This window comes from Otolemur garnettii, unplaced genomic scaffold (assembly GCF_000181295.1).
Source record: "Otolemur garnettii isolate 467f Iridium unplaced genomic scaffold, OtoGar3 scaffold00184, whole genome shotgun sequence".
NCBI classification, from domain to species: Eukaryota; Metazoa; Chordata; class Mammalia; order Primates; family Galagidae; genus Otolemur; species Otolemur garnettii.
Window position 1 is genome coordinate 2,565,470 of NW_003852579.1, and position 22,953 is coordinate 2,588,422.

General features: G+C 37.7%; 1 protein-coding gene across 10 annotated transcripts in view; it reads right to left on the reverse strand.

Annotated features, from left to right (window-relative positions):
- EPB41 (erythrocyte membrane protein band 4.1) overlaps positions 1–22,953 on the reverse strand; it is a 226,289-nt gene that overhangs the window by 50,251 nt on the left and 153,085 nt on the right. For 8 of the 10 annotated variants that reach the window (XM_023507451.1, XM_023507445.1, XM_023507448.1 and 5 more), the window contains exons 10-12: positions 22,283–22,380; positions 18,535–18,707; positions 4,400–4,605 (exon numbers count right to left, since the gene is read on the reverse strand). In XM_023507451.1, coding sequence (XP_023363219.1) covers positions 4,400–4,605; positions 18,535–18,707; positions 22,283–22,380 — 477 coding nt within the window. Of the gene's footprint in view, positions 1–497; positions 540–704; positions 762–4,399; positions 4,606–18,534; positions 18,708–22,282; positions 22,381–22,953 lie in introns of all 10 variants that reach the window. The other 2 variants (XM_023507453.1, XM_023507446.1) reach the window with 2 other exon arrangements.

Genomic DNA, 22,953 nt, shown 5'->3' on the forward strand with positions numbered 1-22,953 from the left:
TTGTTGTAGTTGTCATTGTTGTGTTTAGCAGGCCCAGGCCAGCTTCGAACCCTCCAGTCCCTGTGTATGTGGCTGACGCCTTAACCACTGAGCTACAGGCGCTGAGCCATACGATGGTTTTATGATAAATGTATATAAAATACTGTCAGTGATTCCATGAACATAATGCCATTGTGAAATAGTTCCAAAAATTATATATAAAAGATAGGTTTGACCCTCACTGATTATTTCATTTTGTTTAAAAAGATATTTTCCTACTAGAAAGTTTATTTTAATGAAATCTTTCAATATATAGTACAGAATTATAATTTCTTTGTACATATGTGTGTGTCTGTACACACACACACACACACATATATATCTCATATTTGTTGTTTGAAAGTAACTTCTGTTTAAAAGAAATCAATGAAAAGAATAGATCACTGTCTTTTTAATGCACTGTAAGTTAGCATGGGTGAAATGGCAATGTAGTTTTGTGAAAGTGAGAAACGGCTAACCTTCCTCATTCTTATCAGATCTTCAGCTTTTCCTGCAAGCTTCTGTTTCGCCATAATTTTAAAAAGAAAGAAAAATGATAAAATATTTGCTCATTGAAGTTTGTCTGAACCTTCATTTTATAATTTATTTTAAGGATAAGGGAGTAAGGGAAAAGAAAAAACTGAGGGGTGGAGGGAAAAGGAAACAAGTGGCTTGTTGGCACAAACCTGTGTTTGGTCACCATTTGAGGTGGGGACTGTGACCTCGATGTGGGTTTTTTCCACCTACATTTAAGAAATAAAGTGGTAAAAACATTTTAGGTTAGTAGGCTTCTATGAAGAGTATTGCTTTAAAATAAGCTGCATCTTTAAGTGGATATGTAATCATAAAGATGCAGTCTTATGGAGAGAAGGATATTACTTCCAAAAGCAATCTGTTAGTTTACCATCACATGTTCCAGGCTGAAGAGGTAATACGGATATCCAAATTATCAAATAAGAAAATTAGGGTAATTATTCTATCAATGAAGAAAACATTTTTACACGTGTTTATAAAAACGTACTTGCTAAAAATAATTTAGGCTTATTTAATTCTATAGCCATGTTTTTATTTTCCTTTTGTTTTTTGATCATCTGGAATTACTTTAAATAGCATTTAAAAACAAATTTATGGATGAAGATATCAATATATGACATACATCATAGTTAGAGATACAAAGAAAATCTTTACAGTCAAAACACACATGTATTAAACCACAAAGGACACCAAACTGGCAAATACAAAAGATTGGTTAGTTATTCTATACAGAAAGCAGTGTCACCCTTTAGTTTATTACACAACAAAAACATCAAAATAAATTCAATCCAAATTATGACTGACACATGCAATTACTCCCAGGGCTGATTTATAAATAAGCGCACACAGGACTCAGCTGAAACATTCAACACTCTAATCTCTCTAGGGAATTGGAGCCCATGTAGAAGAGCAAGATTCATCCTTAATAGTAGAAAGAGAAAAGCTAAGTCCTCTGGCCTCACTTTGAAATGTCTTTAGTAATGTCATTTTATATACAGAAAATGGAGTAAATATTAAAAACAGGCTATTAAGAGAAAGCAAAATAGAGTGAGCAATGTCTAAAGCATCAGATATTACAAATTAGAATACAGATAGCTTTTATTAAGGGTTAAATCAACCACTTTGTATCATTAAGTTCTTTATAGAACCTCATCAATTTATGGTTTTGACATTTTTTTTTTTTTTGCAGTTTTTGGCCGGGGCTGGGTTTGAACCTGCCACCTCCGGCATATGGGGCCAGCACCCTACTCCTTTGAGCCACAGACACCACCCCATTCTTTTTATTTTAGAAAGAGTCTCACTATGTCACCCTTGGTAGAGTGCTGTCGCATCACAGCTCACAGCAACCTCTAACTATTGGGCTTAAGTGATTCTCTTGCCTTAGCCTCCCAAGTAGCTGGGACTACAGCCACCTGCCACAACGCTCAACTATTTTTTTGTTGCAGTTATCATTGTTGTTTAGCTGGCCCAGGCTGGGTTTGAATCCGCCAACCTCGGTGTATGTGGCTGGCGCCATAACCACTGTGCTACGTGCGCTAAGCCAGTTTTGACATTCTTTTCAATCACACTAAGCAGTATTACTTTGGAGTATAAGGTCATTGTGCTTTTTTCTTTAGGACTGAATTTAAAAACATAAGATAATACCAAACTGTGTGACACTTACAATAAGTACAGCTACAGCACTTTTAACTACCACGTTAATTAATAATTTGGATCATTTCTACCCTGGGTCCCAGTGCGCGTGCTGTGTGGCCATTAACAAGTTATTTTATCTCTCTGAGCTTAAATTTTCTTATTGATGAAATGGAGATAATATCTTCCTGAATGTTACACTGAGCAAATGGTAGTTTAAAATTATTTTGTAAAACTTAAATGCCTTACTTAAATGAATAATGACTTTTTTTTCTTTTGCTATTGGTCCTTAGCAGTCTAACAGCAAGAAATTGAGAAATTTTACTTTTGTTTAAGAAATGAGGCCCGATAGCAACAGTTGTTCTGAGTATGCCCTAAACAGAACATTAAATAAAATAAAAATATATAAGGGGAAGAGACACTACCTCTCTACACCTGTAAACAAGACCTTGTCAAATGACCCAAGATGATAAAAACCTTCTCTATCTGGCACCAAACTCATGTTAAATAACAAAATTTATACAGTTACTAGGCTATTTCATTACTGTTGCTGCCTTATCTAATAAATATGGCTTCAGGTAAATGCCATAATTATTTTCTAATTGCACAAATAAAATCTCTGAGTAACTCTTAATTCTGCCACTAGTGTTAGAATAATAGGTTATCAGAGTTGGCATTTAGTCTCACTTTGAGATACATGAATATGTTTATATAGAATTAATTGGCAAGAAGACCCAATATGGGGACTTCAGTGAAAAGCATATACTAGGTAGTGATTGCTTAACTCTGCTGAGGTCCCAAAAGCAAAGAGAACTTATTTTGGAATATACTTGTGTCTAGCTTACAGGCCATACAAGAACAGGTAAGTTAGCAGAAAGCTAAAGGAATCTAAGCCACTCAGGAAGATTCCCTTGACAACTCTAGTAATCCATTAGTTAGTATAGTCAAAAGTGCTGGGTGAGATATTCTAACATTAAAAACTGAGAAGGTAGTCTAATATTAAGGCATTGTTTACACTGAGCCCGATAGCCAATGTCATGAATGTTTGGCTAGGCACAGCAATGAAAACACCCAACATTCACTCAATCTTCCTTTCTCTCTGGACTCATGGTAGTCCCCCAATGATAGTAAATTTGTATGCCATGTTTAACAGTTTTTTGGTTTTTTTTTAATACAGTTAAAACAAGAGTTAGATTGTCCACTGCTCTATAGATAAACTAGATATTGATCTGGCTCTCCAAAAGAACAGGACTAATCCATCCACCAAGGTGAGAACACTTACTAAGATTTCATATGGTTTTAAGTTTCTTTTCTTTTTTTTTTTTTTTTTTGCAGTTTTTGGCGAGGGCTGGGTTTGAACCCTCCACCTCCAGCATGTGGGGCCAGTGCCCTACTTTGAGCCATAGGCACCCTGGTTTTAAGTTTCTTAACAGACATATAAAATTGTAATTCTTTTTATGAAGACTGCTTCTCTAACTCCTGTTTGCCACAATAGGACCTGTATTATACTAAATCTGAACTAGTACCTCAATTTCATCACTGCTTGGATGTGTTTAAAAAGCTTATCAAAATCTAGAAAGATCAGTATAATTATTGTTATTCCTGGGAAATCTGCCACTTAAATTCGTGACTTTGCAACACAGTGCAATGACTGTGGGTAGAATCAACTCAAAACCATAAGCAACTCAGCAGTAAAACCACTCCTACGTAACAGATCTTCCTCTTTTTATAAAGCTACTTAAGATCTGAACAACCACATAGATGTGCTTTCTAAAGCACCTGTTCTTTGGAACTGTGCATAATCTATCTTATAAAATCGAATTATATTTTAATCACAATAGCAGAGCTTCCTCTTAGAAAGCAATGTGGAGATTCCTTCTGGAAGAGTAAAAGTTATTTTTAAAACAACAGATGCTTGACTATGCTGGTGTGTTTTATAAACCCACTTTTTAAATAGTAAGTTGGGGGGGTCATGGTGAAGGTCACCTGAAAACTTCTAGGATAGCTTATCGTCTTATTGACATAATTCTGTGAAAATATTGTACAGGTCCATGGGAGATAAGTCTTCATTCAGAAAGAATCAGTAATAACAAGAATAATAATCTTGTTAGGATTCTACAAGAATAATTAATTGCTCTGAAAACTTTCCTGGTCAAGGGGTTAAAACCTCTAAAGCATAAAGTAGATTAGCTAGATATTTGGACTTAGGACATACCTTCCAGGCTTCTGTGGGTTCTGGCTCAGCTTGTTCAAGTGGTTCTTCTTCCTTTTTCACTTCAGCCTTCACTGTTTCCTTCTGTGCTTTAGGGACCACCGCCTTTTTGATGGGTGCCCCCGGGACACTGCCTTCTGTGACCTGACCCTGAGCAATGGCTGGTGCAGAGGTTGGCCGAGGACTCCGGTCTGCTGAATCAACAGCTGCTGTTGTGTGAGAATGGGAAGAGGGAAGAATAGTGAAGGCAAGAGCCACTGCACTACTTTAAAGTCACCAGGAAAGTAACTGTGAATCCAGAACACATTCAAATTACAGTGTCTAGTGGGCTAACGCACAGAAGGTAATGAGAAAGCTAAATGTACCCTCAACAGAAAAGCTAAAATGTATTAATGAGTATGTTCCATAAATGCTAAATTCGGGAGAGACAAGAATAAAGTAAGAAAAGAAATTGAAAACCTGTTAATTTTGCAATATTTTAGTTTCCAGAACCTGAAATATAGTCAATGGAGGGGGAAAAAAGGGTTAAGTCTGGTTTCATCCATGAAGACTTTTTGAAATAAAGATCTGTTTATTTTCTGGTGATTTCAGGAACCTAAAAATATATTCTAGGAAAAAGGAATTAAGCCTGATTTCTTCTGTGGAATGGTTACGAAACAAACTTGACAAACGGCTCTTCTCATAAGACATGAACATTTTTTGATGCTTACAAGGGCAAATCTTTGAACCACTTTCCCTTTTAATAATAAATCATGTGATTAAAATAATATGAATTCAAAATCTTTGGCCCTCCGTCACAAAAACAAAACAAAAACACCTTTTGAGTTATCTTCTCCCAGAATCTTACTAATTCACTCCTATTCTCTAATATGTTTGGAACAGTGGTTCTCAACTGAGGATGATTTTGCCCCCAGAGAACATTTGGCAATATCTGGAAACATTTTTAGTAGTTACACAACTGGGAAGGGAGAGAAAGGAAGTACTGACATCTAGTGCATAGAGGCCAAGGTTGCTTAGGTTGAGAAACTTGGATTTACAGAAGAAGTTGCATACATTGCTTTCATTTGGACTATTTGGCTTTCGGATAGCTTACTTCAAACAATCACTCATACTCTTTTTGTGGTATTTATCTTTATTCCTTCAGAGATTAAAAAATGTCCATACACTCTGTAATAAAATGAGTGCAAATGAGTGCAAATGAGTGCATATGAGTGCAAAATAAAAGTGTTTTTCCAAGTGACTTAGTATTTCCGATAAGAAATCATTATCCTTTCTTCCACTGAGACTTTTAAGTTTTAATCATTTTGCATAGAAATCTTAATTTTTATTACTACTTTCCTGCTTTCTTAAACTCACTCTAATTAAAATAATTTATCCTGAAAAATTTAGATTTATAAGGTAAAACAAAAGAATTCCATAAATATGAAAAGGAAAAAAAAATTCCTTGGAGGGTGCCTAAGAAAATTTGTGACAAGTTTCTGCCATTCACTGACAAATCTGTGGCCTCTTGTAAGTCCCTAGTACTTATGGATGCTTTAAGCAGTCAATGCAAGAATGGCAGATGGCAGACCAAGCCTAACAACGCAGGGGGATATGACAAAATATTTTGCTCACAGTTGTGTTAAAGAATCATTATACATGGGTATTCACACCTCCTCTCAAAGAATTAATTCAACTCTGCCTGGCATCATAGAAACATAGCCCATGCTTTCACCATGTGTTATTTTGCCACTTGTCTTTGGTTTTAATCCAATACTAATATTGCAGAGCCAAATGATTTATGTCTTCAGCAGCCCTAGCCTTGGCAATCTGTACTCTATGTGGAAAAGTGGGTATAAGTATGGAAACCGACTGCTAGAAACAGAGGAGTTCAGAGAATGGAAAAATAATAACATTACAATGAAAAGTCCTGATTGTGAAAGGCAGTGTGAAATAGAGGCAAAAGCCAAATACAGGCAGTCCCTGAGATACAAACATCTGAGTTATGTACAACTCATACTTATGAATGGGGGCCATTACAGTAAGTCCCCAAGTTACAAACATGCGACGGATGTACAACTCACACTTACAGAGGCTATTACAGGTAATAAGTAAATGTACCTATTCCAACTTACATACAAATTCAACTTAAGAACAAACCTACAGAAACTATCTTGTTTGTAATCTGGGTACTGCCTGTAACAAGTCTTTGGCCCAAGCTCACTTCATACATAGTAGTGTGGCCTAAGGCATGGTGTTAATCTTACAAACTTTAGTCTCATCATTTCTTGTCTTTTCTTTTCTTTTTTTTTTTTTTGAGACAGAGTTTCACTTTGTCACTTTCAGTACAATGCAGTGGTGTTATGGCTCACAGCAACCTTAAACTCTTGGCTTGAGCAATCCTTTTGCCTCAGCCTCCCAAGTAGCTGGGAATATAGGCACCTGCTACACAATGCCCAGCTATTTTTGGGGGGTGGTGTCTCATTCTTGGTCAGGCTTCTCTCAAACTCCTGAGTTCAGGCAATCCACCTGCCTTGGCCTCCTAGAGTAGGATTACAAGCATAAGCCACTGTGTCTAGCCAGTTTCATCATTTCTTTCTTTTTTATTATTTTTTTTTCCTGAGTCTCATGATTTCTAAAATGTGGACGATATTAACACCAGGATAGTTGGGGAAGGGACAGTCAATGGACATAAAAATACTTTATGAAATCAAAATATTAGTAACTTCTAGTGTCATACCTAAGTGGTTGTATTTCTTTTGTTATGGGCTAATATGATTTCAAGAGTATGCTAGGCAAAAATTAATTGTGTACACATTGATAAGCAATTCAAATCAAAAACATCATTTGGGGCTTGGCACCTCTAGCACAGTGGTTACAGCACCAGCCACATGCACCGAGACTGGCGGGTTCAAACCCAGCCCAGGCCAGCTAAAACAATAATGACAACCGCAACAACAACAACAAAAAATAGCTAGGGGTTGTGGTAGGCGCCTGTAGTCTCAGCTACTTGCACTGAGAGCAAGTAGCTTGGGAGGCTGGGGCAAGCGAATTGCTTAAGCCCAGAGTTAGAGGTTGCTGTGAGCTGTGATGCCATGGGGCTCAACCAAGGGTGACATAATGAGTCTGTCTCAAAAAAAAAAAAAATCATTTGGAAGCTTTAGAGAGGCAATTTTGTTTTTAGAAACAGAGTCTCATTCTGTTTCTCCAAGCTGGAGTGCCATGGCATCCGCCTTGCTCATAGCAAACTAGCAAACTCCTGGTTTCCAGAGATCCTCCTGCCTCAGCCTCCCAAGTACCTGGGACTATACACACCCACCACAATGCCTGGGTAATTTTTCTATTTTTAGTATAGATGGGGTCTCACTGTTGCTCAAGTTGGTCTCGAACTCCTGAGCTCAAGAGATCCTCCTTCCTTGGCCTCCCAGAGAGCTAGAATAATGGGGTGAGCCACTATGTCCGGCCAAGAGGCAAATTTCTTTCATTTCTTCAATAAGAAAACTATAAACTATGGATCACAATATAGTATTTATGGTAGTGTTTTTTTTAATTTTTTATTAAATCATAGCTGTGTACATTAATGCAATCATGGGGTATAATGTGCTGGTAGTAATTTTCTTTTTTTTTTGGCCAGGTTTGAACCCACCAACCTCCAGGCTGGCACCCTACTCTTTTGAGCCACAGTAGTGATTTTTTTTTAAACAGCCTTAATGAGATATAATTCACATACTATACAATTCACTCACTTAAAGTATATAATTCAACTCATTTTTTATATTAAATGTTGGGGTAGTGATTAATTTTTAAGATTTTTGGCTCTTCAGTTTTATTAATTCATGTGTTAGCTATTACAAGATTTTTGTGCATACATAGAGAACACTTAATTTAAAAATTCACTATCTCCCATTTCTTTGTTTTCCTCTGAGACAGGGTTTTGCTCTGTTGCCTAGGCTAGGGTATAGCAGCAGCATCATAGCTCAAGGTAACCTCAAACTCCTAGGCTCAAGTGATCCTTCTGCCTCCTGAATAGCTGGGATTACAGGTGCACGCAACCAAGCCTGCTAATATACTTTTATTTTAGTTTTTATAGAGATGGGAACTCATTATGTTGCCCTGGTTGGTCCCAAACACCTGGCCTCAAGCCATCCTCCCACCTCAGCCTCCCAAAGGGGGATTATAGGTGTGAGCCACCATGCCTGAGAGTATTTCCCATTTCTAGACAAAAAAAAACTTCTGGTGGTAATACCCTTACTAACTTCGTATTATATTGCTACTGGCTGTCAATAGAAACTTAGCTTTCCTAAGGCAGGAAAGAACAAAATTCAAAACCATTAGACTGATGGTGAATTAAGCAAAACTTAATTTCTACTTCTAGCTGTTACTCGCACAATTTCCGTTAGTATGGTACAGGTACAGTAAGGTGGTTCCATTATCAGAGGGCTCATATAAATCATGTGTGGATCATGAAAAACAAAAAAACTGACGGTACTCAGGTCCATCCTAGTTAGATAAGCTATCCAAGACTGAGACTTGGGCATTCGTTTTGTTTTAAACTTCCAATGATGATAAGGATGTACTCCCCTGGCAAGAATCACTGCTCACCAAATGGATAACTAACTGGTTGTGTGACCCTCTTATGTTATATAACATTTTTTGTGCTTTAGTTTCCTCGTGAGTAAAGGCAAGAATTCGTAAATATTCCTAACTTGTAAGCACTGAATGGGAAAACATTAAGATGGTTTGAAAAGCCAAAAGCCCAACAAAAATATAAGCTGAAGAATCCTTGCCATCATTATTAACTATCCTTATGACTTACATCTATCATAAAACTGGGATCTGAATCAGTTTTGGTTCTCCAGCTGGTGAAGCAGACGCTCAGAGCAGAAGAGAAAGGGAATGCTCATTTATAAATCAAAGTCCTTTACAACACAATTCTTGCAAAAGTTTCCCTAATATGCCTTTTCTAGCATAGAGGTAGGGGACCCAATGGGGAAAAGGTAGGGGACTCAATGGGGAAAAGTCTCTACCAACGGAGGATGGTGAAGGATCTAAGGAGGGGGAAATAGTTTCATAGACATGATTCCACGTTGCAGTTTTTTGGAGACAGTCTCACTCTGTTGCCCTGGGTAGAGTGCCGTGGCATCATAACTCACAGCAACCTCCAGCTCTTAGGCCCAACAGATTCTCTTGCCTCAGCCTCTAAAGTAGGTGGGACTACAGGCGCCCACCGCACCTGGCTAGTTTTTCTATTTTTAATAGAGATGGGGTCTTGCTCTTGCTCAGGCTGGTCTCCAACTCTTGAGCTCAAGCAATCCACCCAACTCGGCCACCCAGAGTGCTAGAATTATAGACAATGAACTACTGCACCTAGCCTCAGGTTCCAGTTCTTATACTGAAAAGATAGTACACAGAGAAAAAGACATTTAAAAACAAAACTAAAAAAATTTCTGGGTTTGGCACCTGTAGCTCAAGCGGCTAAGGCGCCAGCCACATACCCCAGAGCTGACGGGTTCAAATCCAGCCCAGGCCTGCCAAACAACAATGACAACTACAAACAAAAAACAGCCGGGCATTGTGGTGGGCACCTGTAGTCCCAGCTACTTGGGAGGTTGAAGCAAGAGAATTGCTTAAGCCCAGAAGTTGGAGGTTGCTGTGAGCTGTGATGCCACAGTGCTCTACCCAGGATGACAGCTTGAGGCTCTGTCTCAAATAAAAAAAAAAAAAAATTCTGTCTTAATTAGTTTATATGTAATTCAGATGCTTAAAACATATGTAAAAAGAACAGTGTCTGGGGGCAGCACCTGTGGCTCAAAGGAGTAGGGTGCCGGCCCCATATGCCAGAGATGGGTGGTTCAAACCCAGCCCCGGCCAAAAAACACATACACAAAAAAAGAACAGTGTCTGGGACATAGTAAATTTTCAGTCATTATTGACCATTAACTTTTATTCTACCCTTTCTATAAAAAAGGAAGTCATCATGGAAATAGTAAAATGCATGGGTCTGGGAGAAGAGTCTTGGATTCCATTTCTAGTTCTGTCCAACTGCTATGTACCCTTAGGCAAGTCACTAAAATTCTAAGGTTAGGTTGTAAAAAATAAAGAACATCACTGGGTATCTAGTTCATGAAATTAAAAAAAAAATCCCAGTTCAATAAAAGTGTGAAGAAAATAAGAAAGATATGAGCTGGCATGAGTTAAATTAAAAATATATAATGGGCAAAAACAACAAAACCAAAAGTTGGTTCTTTGAAACGATTAATAACTTCACTTTGTAACCCATAAATATATACAATTATAAACTGTCAATTTACAATAAAAACTAATTTACAATTTACAATAAAAACATTAGGGTGGCGTCTGTGGCTCAGGGGGTAAGGTGCCAGCCCCATATACTGAGGGTAGTGGGTTTGAACCCTGCCTGGGCCAAACTGAAAAACAACAACAACAACAAAAATAGCTGGGCATTGTGGCAGGTGCCTTTAGTCCCAGCTACTTGGGAGACTGAGGCAAGAGAATCGCCTAAGCCCAGGAGCTGGAGGTTGCTGTGAGCTGTGATGCCACAGCACTCTACCGAGGGTGATAAAGTAGGACACTGTCTTTAAAAAAAAAAGAAAAGTAAACATTAATAAAGATTAATACATGTAGTAGCTCCCTAGTAAGACTGCTTAAAAAAAAAAAAAGGCACAACCTACCAATATCAGGAACGAAAAAGGGAACACTACTATAGGTCTCACAGATACTAAAAAGATACCAAACTTCATGTCAATAAATTTGAAATTTTAGATGAAACAAATATTTCTTAGAAAAATACAATGTACCAAAACTGAAACAAGAACTAGAACATCTTCCTAGTCCCTTATCTAATAAAGACATCAAATCTATAAATAAAGCACACTCTCACAAAGAGATCCTTAGGACCAGATGATTTCATCGGTGAATTCTTTCAAACATTACAGAAGAAACACCACAAATCTTATACAAACTCTGCCAGAGGACAGAAAAAGAAATTCTTCTCAACTTCTTTTATAAGGTCAACATAAACTTACTGAGACCTGACCACTATGTTACAAAGAAAGGAAAATCATAGGCCAATCTCTCTTATAAAAATAGTTGCAAAAATTCTAAAATGATATAAGAAGAAAAGCATATTACGATGAAATTAAGTTTATTCCAAAATTTTTGTTGGTTTAAAACTTGAAAGTCAAATCGAAGTAATATTATTGTCTCACCTCCCAATCTTAGGAAGATAGCTTTAGTATTTTCATTTCAAGTATGATGTTTGCTAGGTGGCCCATAATGTAAAAAGGAAAGATTTATTATCAATTGATGAAGTAAAGAGTATTTGATAAAAATCAAAATAAATACACTTAGAAACCAGGAATAAAAGAAAACTTATCTAACACAGGGTAGCTTCACAAAACCTAGCAAACATCATACTTGAAATGAAATACTAAAGCTACCTTCCTGAGATTGGGAGTGAGACAATGATATTAATTATGAACACTTTTGTTCAGCATTAGATTGAATGGTCTAGCTAGCAATAAAACAATTAAAGAAATTAAAACTATGAGTTGAGAAGGAAGAAATATAACTATCATTAATTTCAGTTGATGCTGAGTACATACTATTGTATACTCAAAATAATTCACAGATGAACCATTAGAATTAATAATATAAAGTCATATTAGAAAAATCAATTATATTTCTTTCTTTTTTTTGAGACAGAGTTAACTTTGTTGCCTTTGGTAGAGTACCATGCCATCATAACTCACAGCTCAAACTCTTGGGCTTAAGTGATTCTCTTGCCTTAGCCTCCTGAGTAGCTGAGACTACCACACCTAGCTATTTTTAGAGACGAGGTCTCACTCTAGCTCAGGCTGGTCTCAAACTCACGAGCTTAGGCAATCCACCCGCCTTGGCCTCCCAGAGTGCTAGGATACAGACATGAGCACCACTCCTGGCCTGAAAAATCAATTATATTTCTGTGTTTCAAAACAAAAAGAAAATTAAAATTTAAAAGATACCATTTATAACACCAAAATACATCAGATATCTAAGAATAAATCTAATGAAAGATACACAAACTTTCTATACCAAAAGTCATAAAACATTGACAGAAAGTAAAGAAGATCCAAATAAATGGAGAGATATAGCATATTTGTGGATTGGAAGACTCAATACTATAACACCAATTCTTTTCAAACTGACCTATAGAGTCAACTCAATCCAATGAAACTTACTAAGACTTTCTGGATGCAAATTGAAAAACTGATTCTAAAATATATAAGAAAAAGCCAAGGACTAAGAACAGCCAAGAAAATCTTTAAAAATGTAGCTAGAGAACTTGTAACATTAGATAAAGATTTATTATAAAACTAGAAAATAAAGATAAGTATAGTATTAGCACAAGGATAGACAAAAAGATCAATATAACAGATTACAGAGACCAGAATAAACTCCCAAATTTATGGTCACTTGACTTATAACAAAGTTGACACAGGAATGTGGTGGGTAAAAAAATGATATTTTCAATGTAGATGCTGAGTTGACTGAATATATATATGAAAAACAAATTAACTTCAACCCTTTTTTCACACAAGAAAATAAATTCCAGATGTATTACTGATCTAAACACGAAAGGCAAACAATGAGACAACACTGGAGAATATCTTCATGACCATGAGCAGGAAAAGGTTTCTTAAACAGGCCCCAAGATTCCTAAAATTGATAAATTGAAATTTAGTTCTACATTAAAATTTAGAACTTCTGGTTGTTAAAAGACATCTAGTAAGAGAATGAAAAGGCAAGCCATACAGTGGGAGACATATTTGCAGTTTGTATAGCTGACAAAAGATTTACATCCAGAATATACATAAAAACAACAAATAAGATAGACAATCCAATAGAAATAGGAGCAAATGATTTGAACAGGCACTTCAAAAACAATGATATGCTGATATGCACATGGCCTATAAACAATGAAAAGATACTCAAGTTCATTAATCATCAGGACTTCAGTGAAGATCTGAAAAAAAAATTAATGTACTTTTCTCCTAGGTAGAAAACATAATATATAACTTTATAATAACTGATCAGTATTAGTCAATAGACAGAGACATCGAGATTTTTTAAAGTCTTGAATTGAACTGTGAGGCTTCTTCAGCTAAAAGAACAAAGGCAGTCAAGATGTGATTTCTATAAGTCAAGCTATCTAACTTGTTTAAGGCACCAAAGCTCACTAACACTTGAATCTTTGATTATTTTTAGGTGTTGAGCCTTTGGTTATTTTTTGCTATCAGAAAGAAATAATACGTCACGTATAGCATCTATATTACTAGGTAACTTCATTTCATGGGAAAAGCCATGAGATAGGGTATCAGATAAACCTTGATTTTTGTCCTCGCTTTGCAACTTACTATCTGTGAAATGTTGAACAGTTCATTTAAATTATCCAACCTCAGTTTTCTCACCTGAAAAATGGGTATTGAAAAATAGCTCCCCACATCTAAGCCAAACTACACGTAGAGTCATTTACTTGACAAGGAGGGAGACGCCTGATGTGACATGATTATGACAAAGACATGACGATTCAGTGATCATACCTCAAACTTAACTTAATCTAGAACAGATACTATGATTTTCCATATCCCCAACTCTACTCTTTTCCTAGACTTTCCCATTCCACTAAATCAGGAGTGTCCAACCTTTTTTATCCTCTGTTGCAAATTAGAGGAGTTAAGAGTTGTCTTGGCCCACATATTAAATACATAAACACTAATGACAGCTGATGAGCTAAACAGAAGGTCCATGCATATTTTTCATAATAGCCGACATCACTGATAAGCAAAACGGTCCTGAAAAAATTAGTCTGGAGCCACAGGTCAGACTCTCTGGCACTAAACAATCAAGCTCAGGAATAAAACTTCAGTTTCTTTGGCTTGCCATCTTCAGTACTTAATTTATCAGCCATTCTGTCAGCTCTAGCTCCAAAACATACCCTTGACTACCTCAGGTCTAAGCTGTCCCCGATTCTGCAATAGCTTTCACCCTGCTTCTGCTTCTACTCTCACTTCAGGGCAGCATTCACAGAACAGACAGAGGGATCTTTCAAAACAGGAAACTGGATCCTCTCACTCATTATAATAGCTTCTCACTCCAAGTATAATATAATTTAAACTCTGTACTGTGGCCTGCAAGGTCCTACACAATCTGACCCCTGCCTACTTCTCTGAACTCACTTATTTTGTATTCTTTTCCCCTTCATTTTCTAGAATGTAGACCTGTGCCATCCAATAAGAGCTATGAGTCACAGGCGGCTATTTAAATTCAAATTAAATTAAAATTCAATTCCTGCCCTGGCACAGTGGCTCGCTCCTGTAACACTAGCACTCTGGGAGACTGAGGCAGGTGGATTGCTTGAGTTTAGGAGTTCGAGACCAGCCTGAGCAAAAGTGAGATCCCATCTCTAAAAAATAGCTGGGCGTTGTGGGGGGGCGCCTGTAGTCCCATCTACTGGGGAGGCTGAGGCAAGAGAATTGCTTGAGCCCAAGAGTTTAAAGTTGCTATGAGCTATGACACCATAGTACTCTACCGAGGGTGACAAAGTGAAACTCTGTCTCCAAAAAAAAAAAAAATTCAATTCCTCAGTTACATAGCCAAATTTTAAGTTCTTTTTTCTCTTTGGGACTCTGAAAACACATTTCAAGTTCTTAATGGACACACAGAGCTACTGGCTACTAAACTGGATATCGCGCAATGAAAGATTCCAATTAGCACAGAAAGTTCTATGGGATAGCACTGATCTAGGCACACGGCAAGCTCGTTCCTACTGTCAGGAATTTGTACTTGCTACTTCTTCTGGAATGATCCTACCCCAGATTTTGACATAGCTGGTTCCTTCTCATAATACAAGTCTCAGTTTAAATGCAGGTCCTCAGAAAAATCTTCTAAATTTAGATGGGACTACCCAATCTGAAATAGCTCCTCAAACTCCTCCATCCCCAGACACTCTATATCCCATTACCTTGTTTTATTTTCTTCACAGTACTCACCACTATCTAAAATTATGTTGGCCAGGCAGCGTGGCTCATGCCTGTAATCCTAGCACTCTATAAGGCCAAGGTGAGTACATTGCTTGAGCTCAGGAGTTCAGGACAGCCTGAGTAAGAGCGAGACTCTGTCTCCTAAAACTAGGAAAATCACCTGGGTATTGTGGCACAAGCCTGTAGTCCCCGCTACTTGGGAGGCTGATGCAAGAGGATTTTGAGCAATCCTCCTGTGAGTTATGATGCCATGGCACTCTTCAGAGTGACAGAGTGAGACTCTGCCTCAAAACATATAAATAAGTAAATAAAATTATGTTGTTTCATTCTTTTCTGTTTCAACCTATAGAATGTAAGCTCCCTAAGAGGGCAGAGACCATGTTATTGTATTCACTGCTATACCTCCAGTGACAACACCTGGCCTATAGAAGTATAAAATAAATTATTGAGCAAAGTAATAAATAAGTATCCAAAAGGGCATAGGTTTTAGAGTAAAACCAACCTGAATTCCAATCCTAGTATTTCCATTTACCAGCTGTCATATATTAAGTTATTTAATCCTTGAGCCTAATTCATAGTGTTTTCATAAAGATTAAGTAAGACAAAGCACGCACTGTGCCTTGTACTGTTCCTAGAACAAAAGTCCTACTGCTTAGGTGACCTCTTCCCTAGCTGACCCATTCTTGATTCCTCTAAACTATGTTGGGTGTTTCTGATATATGTTCCCATAACACCCTGTTTCTTCTACAGTGATGAGTATTATCCTCCATCAGGTTAAGAATTCAATGAAGGCTAGGGCTCTCTTTATATGTCCTGCACCTAGCACATTACCCGGCAAAGAGATGACTAAACTATGAAACAGATAGGAACACTGCAAGAAGAATCTTCTTACATTCTATTGCAAATTTTCCTCAGATCATGGAAAGAAATACTTGCTCAATTAGTAGAGGATTTCCAAATAGTGCATCTGGCTGCTGTATGATAATCTACATACCTCAGGCCAGGCACAGTGGCTCACTCTGGGAGGCCAAGGCAGGTGGATTGTCCTGAGCTCACAGGTTTGAGACCAGCCTGAGCCAGAGTGAAAACCCGTCTCTAAAAATAGCTGGGCACTGTGGCAGGCACCTACAATCCCAGCTACTTAGGAGGCTGAGACAGGAGAATCACTTGAGCCCAAGAGTTGGAGGTTGCTGTGAGCTATGACGCCACAGCACTCTACCAAGGGTGACAAAGTAAGACTCTGTCTCAAAAAATAAAATAAAATAAAAAAAAAATAGTTTATGAGATGGTCTGCATAAATCAACAAAGCAGAATACAACGACATGGTTCTGGATGATACAAAACAAAATAATAATGCTCTGGCATGAATTACATTTGTTAATGATAGCTAACATTTTGGAGGAACTTATTAAGTGCCAGCCATTATGCTAAGTACCATAAATATATTTTATTTATTACTCATGAAAACTCTTTAAGGTTTCTATGTTATCATCATCCCAGTTTTATGAATGAGAAAACTGAGGCACAGAGAAATTAAGTAACTTGTCTAAGAACATAGCTCATTAATGGTGGAGTCCATATTGGAACCAAGTCTATATGATTCGAGAACTCAAACCTTTATATTATACTTATACATAACAACATGTACATTGCTTTTATTGTAGAGAACATAAGGTTGTGTATTGGTAAGTCCTAATAAATATAATCAGTAATAGTCTCTTTTGGTTACTGCTGTCTGAATATTTATTTAATAGACAACCCTTTTAGTGGCATACTGAACTCAAATGTGGGTTATGACTCATTGCAGTAATGGTCTGAAATGCTTGAAACTAAATTTAGAACTGAAGATCTAGCCACATAAATTAGATAGATCTTCTGTCTGTATACACAATCATGAAATGTTTATTTCTTCCTTATTTTATTAAAAAATTTGGAGACTCCAATGATGGGATGGATTTTTCTATCTATAATTGCCATAGCATGGTGAAACACACGTGTATTCCCAGATACTTGAGAGGCTGAGGTGGAAGGAGTGCTTGAGCCTAAGAGTTTGAGGTTACAGTAACCTATGATGGTGCCACTGCAACTCTACGCTGGGTGACAGAGGAAGACCCTGTCTCTGATCAATAATTGTCATGTGACAAATTGATCTAAACTTGTTTTTAAATGATTATTGTAGTAAGACAGACCCTTTTCCTCTTTCCTACTAGAAAAAATAGCTTTTTAAAAACGCCACACATTGGCTCGGCACCTGTGGCTCAAGTGGCTAAGGCGCCAGCCACATACACCTAAGGTGGCAGGTTTGAATCCAGCCCGGGCCTGCCAAACAATGATGGCTGCAACCAAAAAATAGCCAGGTGTTGTGGCGGGCGCCTATAGTCCCAGCTACTTGGGAGGCGGAGGCAGGAGACTCGCTTAAGCCTGGGAGTTGGAGATTGCTGTGAGCTGTGATGCCATAGCACTCTACCCAGGGGGACAGCTTGAGGCTCTGTCTCAAAAAAAAAAAAAAAAGCCACACATTATATTAGGTTTTCACTCTGTGATAAAGATTTTGATAGATTTAGATTTATAATTCTAATTCTAGCATGTTTGATCTACCACTATCTAGCAGTGGAACCCTGATCTAGTCATTACTCTCTTAGAATCTCTATTCTCCTTTTCTTAAGATGACTCTACTAAATTAGATAAGTAGCCCATGCATAGTGGTTCAGCCTTAATCCTAGCACTATCTAGGATTAGCCAAGGCCAGAGGATCACTTGGGCTCAGGACTTTGAGACCAACCTGAGCAAGAATGACATCCCGTCTCTACTAGAAATAGAAAAAAATAGCCACACATTGGGGTGGGTGTATGTAGTCCCAGCTACTTTGGAGGCTGAGGCAGGAGTATCGCTTGAATCTAACCTTAAAGGTGCTATGGGCTAGGCTTTGGCCATGGCACTCTAGCCTGAGAAACAGTGAGACTGTCTCAAACAAAAAGAAAAAAGAAAATTTGTAAGATTCATTTTATTGTACCACTGCTTTTCTTCAATTTTGTTTTTTTAACTGACAATGTACTGCCTTTATCTTCCCCAATGAATTATGATCACAAGAATTGAATATTAATATTCAATACAAACCTCCATCAAGGCTCCGAGATGCCCTTTTGCTTGCTGTACGCTCAAAGTGTGGGGCAGGCCTGTCAATGAGAGCACTAGCTTGTCTAGTCTGAGCTTGGGTCCGGCCACTGTATCGAAATTTGGATCCCAGAGCAAGAAATTTGCTTTTGGGAATGGTGTCTGTAGATGTCAGTCTGGAAAAAGAAAATCATAATTATCATTATTCTAAGACTATAAGATTAAAGACAAAATCAATAATAAAAAATCATTCACAATTCTCACAGTTTCCTCATGGTTACTAAGAAGTTTCCAATCAAGCAATTATTGTTTTAGTTCTATGTCATTTCTTGAAGCAACTGGTATAACATAGTTGGAACCTAGATTGATAACACATATATCATCTTATATCTCTATAAATAGGTTCTTATACTTTTCAAAATGCTTTTATAGCACAATAGTATGTTCTCTATATCCTTGTAATGTTTTCATAATTTTATAGTATACATTAAAAAAGAAGTTAAAGGCCGGGTGCAGTGGCCCACTTTAGGAGGCTGAGGCGGGAGAATTGCCTGAGCTCACAGGTTCAAGACCAGCCTGCGCCAGAGCGAAACCCCATCTCTAAAAATAGCTGGGTGTTGTGGCAGGTGCCTGTAGTCCCAGCTACTCAGGAGGCTGAGGCAAGAGAATAGCTTGAGCCCAAGAGTTTGAGGGTTGCTGTGAGCTGTGATGCCACAGAACTCTACCAAGGGTGACAAAGTGAGATTCTGTCTCAAAAAAAAGAAAAAAATAGAAAGAAAAATAGATAAATAAAAAATAAATAAATAAAATAAAAAAGAAGTTAATTGCTTAAGGACCCACAGCTGTTGAGAGATTGGGCGGTAAAAAAGTTCCAACCCAGAGCTCTTCTTCCACTCTACTAAAATGCCTGTTTTGTCAAATGCATTCAAATTCAATTAATACCTGGTAACCTATTTCGTTTCTTGGCATATTTTCAACTCAATTAGGAACCCCATCTTCTTCTATGAAGTACCCTTTGCACTCTTTTGTCATGGCATTTGCTACAATTTAAAACTAACTATGTGCTGGTCTCCCACACAAATGTTTACAGACCAGGACTTACTCATCTTTGTGTTTTTGTTTCTGGCATTTGGTTCTGCCAGTGCCTGGCATGAATTTAGCTCCCAATAAATATTTGTTGAATAAATACATAAGTTGCTATATCAAATACTATCAAAAAGAGAGTATTTTTCCTTTGTGATAGTTAATTTTAATTCCCCAAACATACTTTCTCTCATGCAATAAAGCATTACCTTTTAATCTATCAATGGATTTACATATGCTATCCTACAAATAAATACATTGGCTGGAGCTGAAAAATATACTACAGATATTAAAAATTCAAAATCAATTTTTTATTCTTCCTTCTCCTCTTAAAAAACTCTATTTTCTTGACTTGATTTTAAAGAAGATGATGAAAACAGAAAGAAACGTGTTAATGCCAATAGTCAAGATTTCTAATTGGGGGTAAAGTGTACCCTTACGTTTTATTTTAAAATTGGAACTGAAATATTATTTTTCTTGATTTTTCTTCCTGTCCACTGTGTTCTAGCACCAAGTATGATAATGAAAATATAAATAGAAGGAAAACATCAGAGTTCTCTCTCTCTCTCTCTCTTGGTCAATAGCTATTTATAAAGAACTAAGTTGACTTATAAATGAAAATGACATGAGGCCTAGGATTTGCTTCAAAAATAATCCAGCAAGTATCAAGAAGGAGTAGGTGAGGATATAGATAAAAGGAGATTGGCCTTGGGGTGGTAATTATTGAAGCTGAGTGTCGAGGGCAAATGAACTTCATTATACTGTTGCTATGTATGAAGTTTTCCAGAATAAAGAAATTTTCTTGAGCCAGATATGGTGGCTCACACCTGTAATCCCAGCTACTTGGGAAACTGAAGTAGGAGGATCACTTGAGGCCAGAAGTTCAAGACCAGCATGGGCAACATAGCAAGATTCTGTTTCTACCAAAAAAAAAAAAGAAGAAAAGAAAAGAAAAAAATTGGCTAGGTGATTCAGCTACTTGGGAGGTTAAGGCAGGAGGATTGCTTGAGACTGTGAGTTTGAGGATGCAGTTAACTATGATCATGCCTTTGTATTCCAGACTGGGGGACAGAACTAGATGTCATATCTTAAAACAATAAAAACAGGTTGGTGCCTGTAGGGTAGGATGCCAGCCCCACATACCGAGGGTGGCAGATTCAAACTCGGCCCCAGCCAAACTGCAACAAAAAAAATAGCTGGGCGTTATGCCTGTAGTCCCAAATACCCAGGAGGCTGAGGCAAGAGAATCACCTAAGCCCATGAGTTGGAGGTTGCTGTGAGCTGTGTGATGCCACGGCACTCTACTGAGGGCAACAAAGTGAGACTCTGTCTCTACCAAAAAACAAAACAAACAAACAAAAAAAACAATAAAAACAAAAGAAATTTTCTTTTTTTTTTGAGACAAAGCCTCAAGCTGTCCCCCTGGGTAGAGTGCTGTGGCATCACAGCTAACAGCAACCTCCAACTCCTAGGCTCAAGCAAGTCTCCTGCCTCCGCCTCCCAAGTAGCTAGGACCACAGGCACCTGCCACAACGACTGGCTATTTTTTGGTTGCAGCCATCATTGTTGTTTGGCAGGCCCCAGGCTGGATTCGAACCCACCACCTTAAGGTGTATGTGGCTGGTGCCTTAGCCACTTGAGCCACAGGCGCCAAGCCAAGAAATTTTCTTCAAAAGGCAAACTGACAATGAATAGCTGGCTCTCCTTTCAAAACAAGTAATTACTTATCTTAAGTCTGTCTTCTCTGTAGATTTTATGTTTCAAGTTCTAAGACAGAGAACTAGCTTGTGGTATATTTCCAATGCTTACCACAATGCCTACATGAAAGGTAAGAATACTGAAAATGCTTGGTATAGGCTCATGTCTGTAATTCTAGCATGCTGGGAGGCCATGGCAGGAGGATCACTTGAGGTCAGGGTTTTAAGACCAACTTGAGCAAAAGAATGAGATCCTGTCTCTTCAAATAATAGAAAAATTAGCTGGGTGTGGTGGCATGTATCTGTAGCCTCAGCTACTTGGGAGGCTGAGGCAGGAGGATCACTTGAGCCCAGGAGTTTGAGGCTGCAGTGAGCAATGGTGGTGCCACTGCACTCTAGACTGAACAACAGAGTGGACCTTGTTTCAAAGGAAAAAAAGGCTTAGTAAATGAATTAAAGGGTTTAAAATGCGGCCCCTTGAGGTAGAGGAAATGATACTTTCTTATTTCTTCTGATTGTCTGGACAACTGGACTTCAAAGATAGTTTGTGCGTTCTCTTTCTGGAGTTGATAGAGCCAAGATAATAATCAGGTTCACATCTTTAACCTTCTAGAATAAAAGCTCAACAAAAAGTAGTTTAGCACTATTTAGAGAACCAAGTGGAGCTAACTGAGGGCAGCTCCTCTTAAGAGGCTTGATTTTAGGATAATCACAAAAACCTTAGTGAACACAGTTTCCCATTCCCTACTTCTCTCCCCTTACTATACACACAAAGGTGCTTTGAAAATGGTGAAGTATACTTTTCAACCCAAAGAGAAAGAACTGGACTCATTTTGTTTCATTTAAGATGGTCTCACCTGAGCTAAATAAAAGAGTGCCAGTCAGATAAAGAAGAGAATTTCAATAGCAGGCTAAAAATAGAAACATGCATAAATAATTCATCCTTGAAAAATACTTAAGTGAGAACGAACCTGAAAAATGTGTGATGTTCTACACAGACTTTCCATAATTTCTTAGCTGCTCGGTAACTGGGAAGTTTGAATCCAATGGTACTTTCATACTGTTCTTGCTATAAAAACACAAGTAGACAGGAGACATAAAGTATTATCTGACTACAGTGATACAGTACTAGAGAAATATGGTGCCAAAGACGAAGCCATTACCACCAATTTAAAGACATAAAATATCATTTGAAATTTTTTCCTACTCACCAAAAGAAATTTACTCACTGAGGGTAGCTTTTTCTAAAGCAAAGAAGCCAAGGAATGCACCTTGTATTATTTAAGCGTCTTACTTTTATTTATAAAAGACACACAGAGTACATTTTCCTGAGACATAATTAAGGTAACTTTAGATTATCTGCTTTTCTTTAGTCACTATCTGCATTTGGAATACTAATCTACTCAATGATCAGGGAATGTTATATCCACGAATCCTCCTGCCAGTCAATATTATTATGCAACAGTAATTGGTAATAGGAGCCAAGCAAATTTGTTGTTTGTTTGTTTGTTTGCAGTTTTTGGCCGGGGCTGGGTTTGAACCCACCACCTCTGGCATATGCGGCCGGCACCCTACTCCTTTGAGCCACAGGTGCCGCCCAAGCCAACCAAATTTTTAAAAATGAATTTTTTTTTTTTTTTTT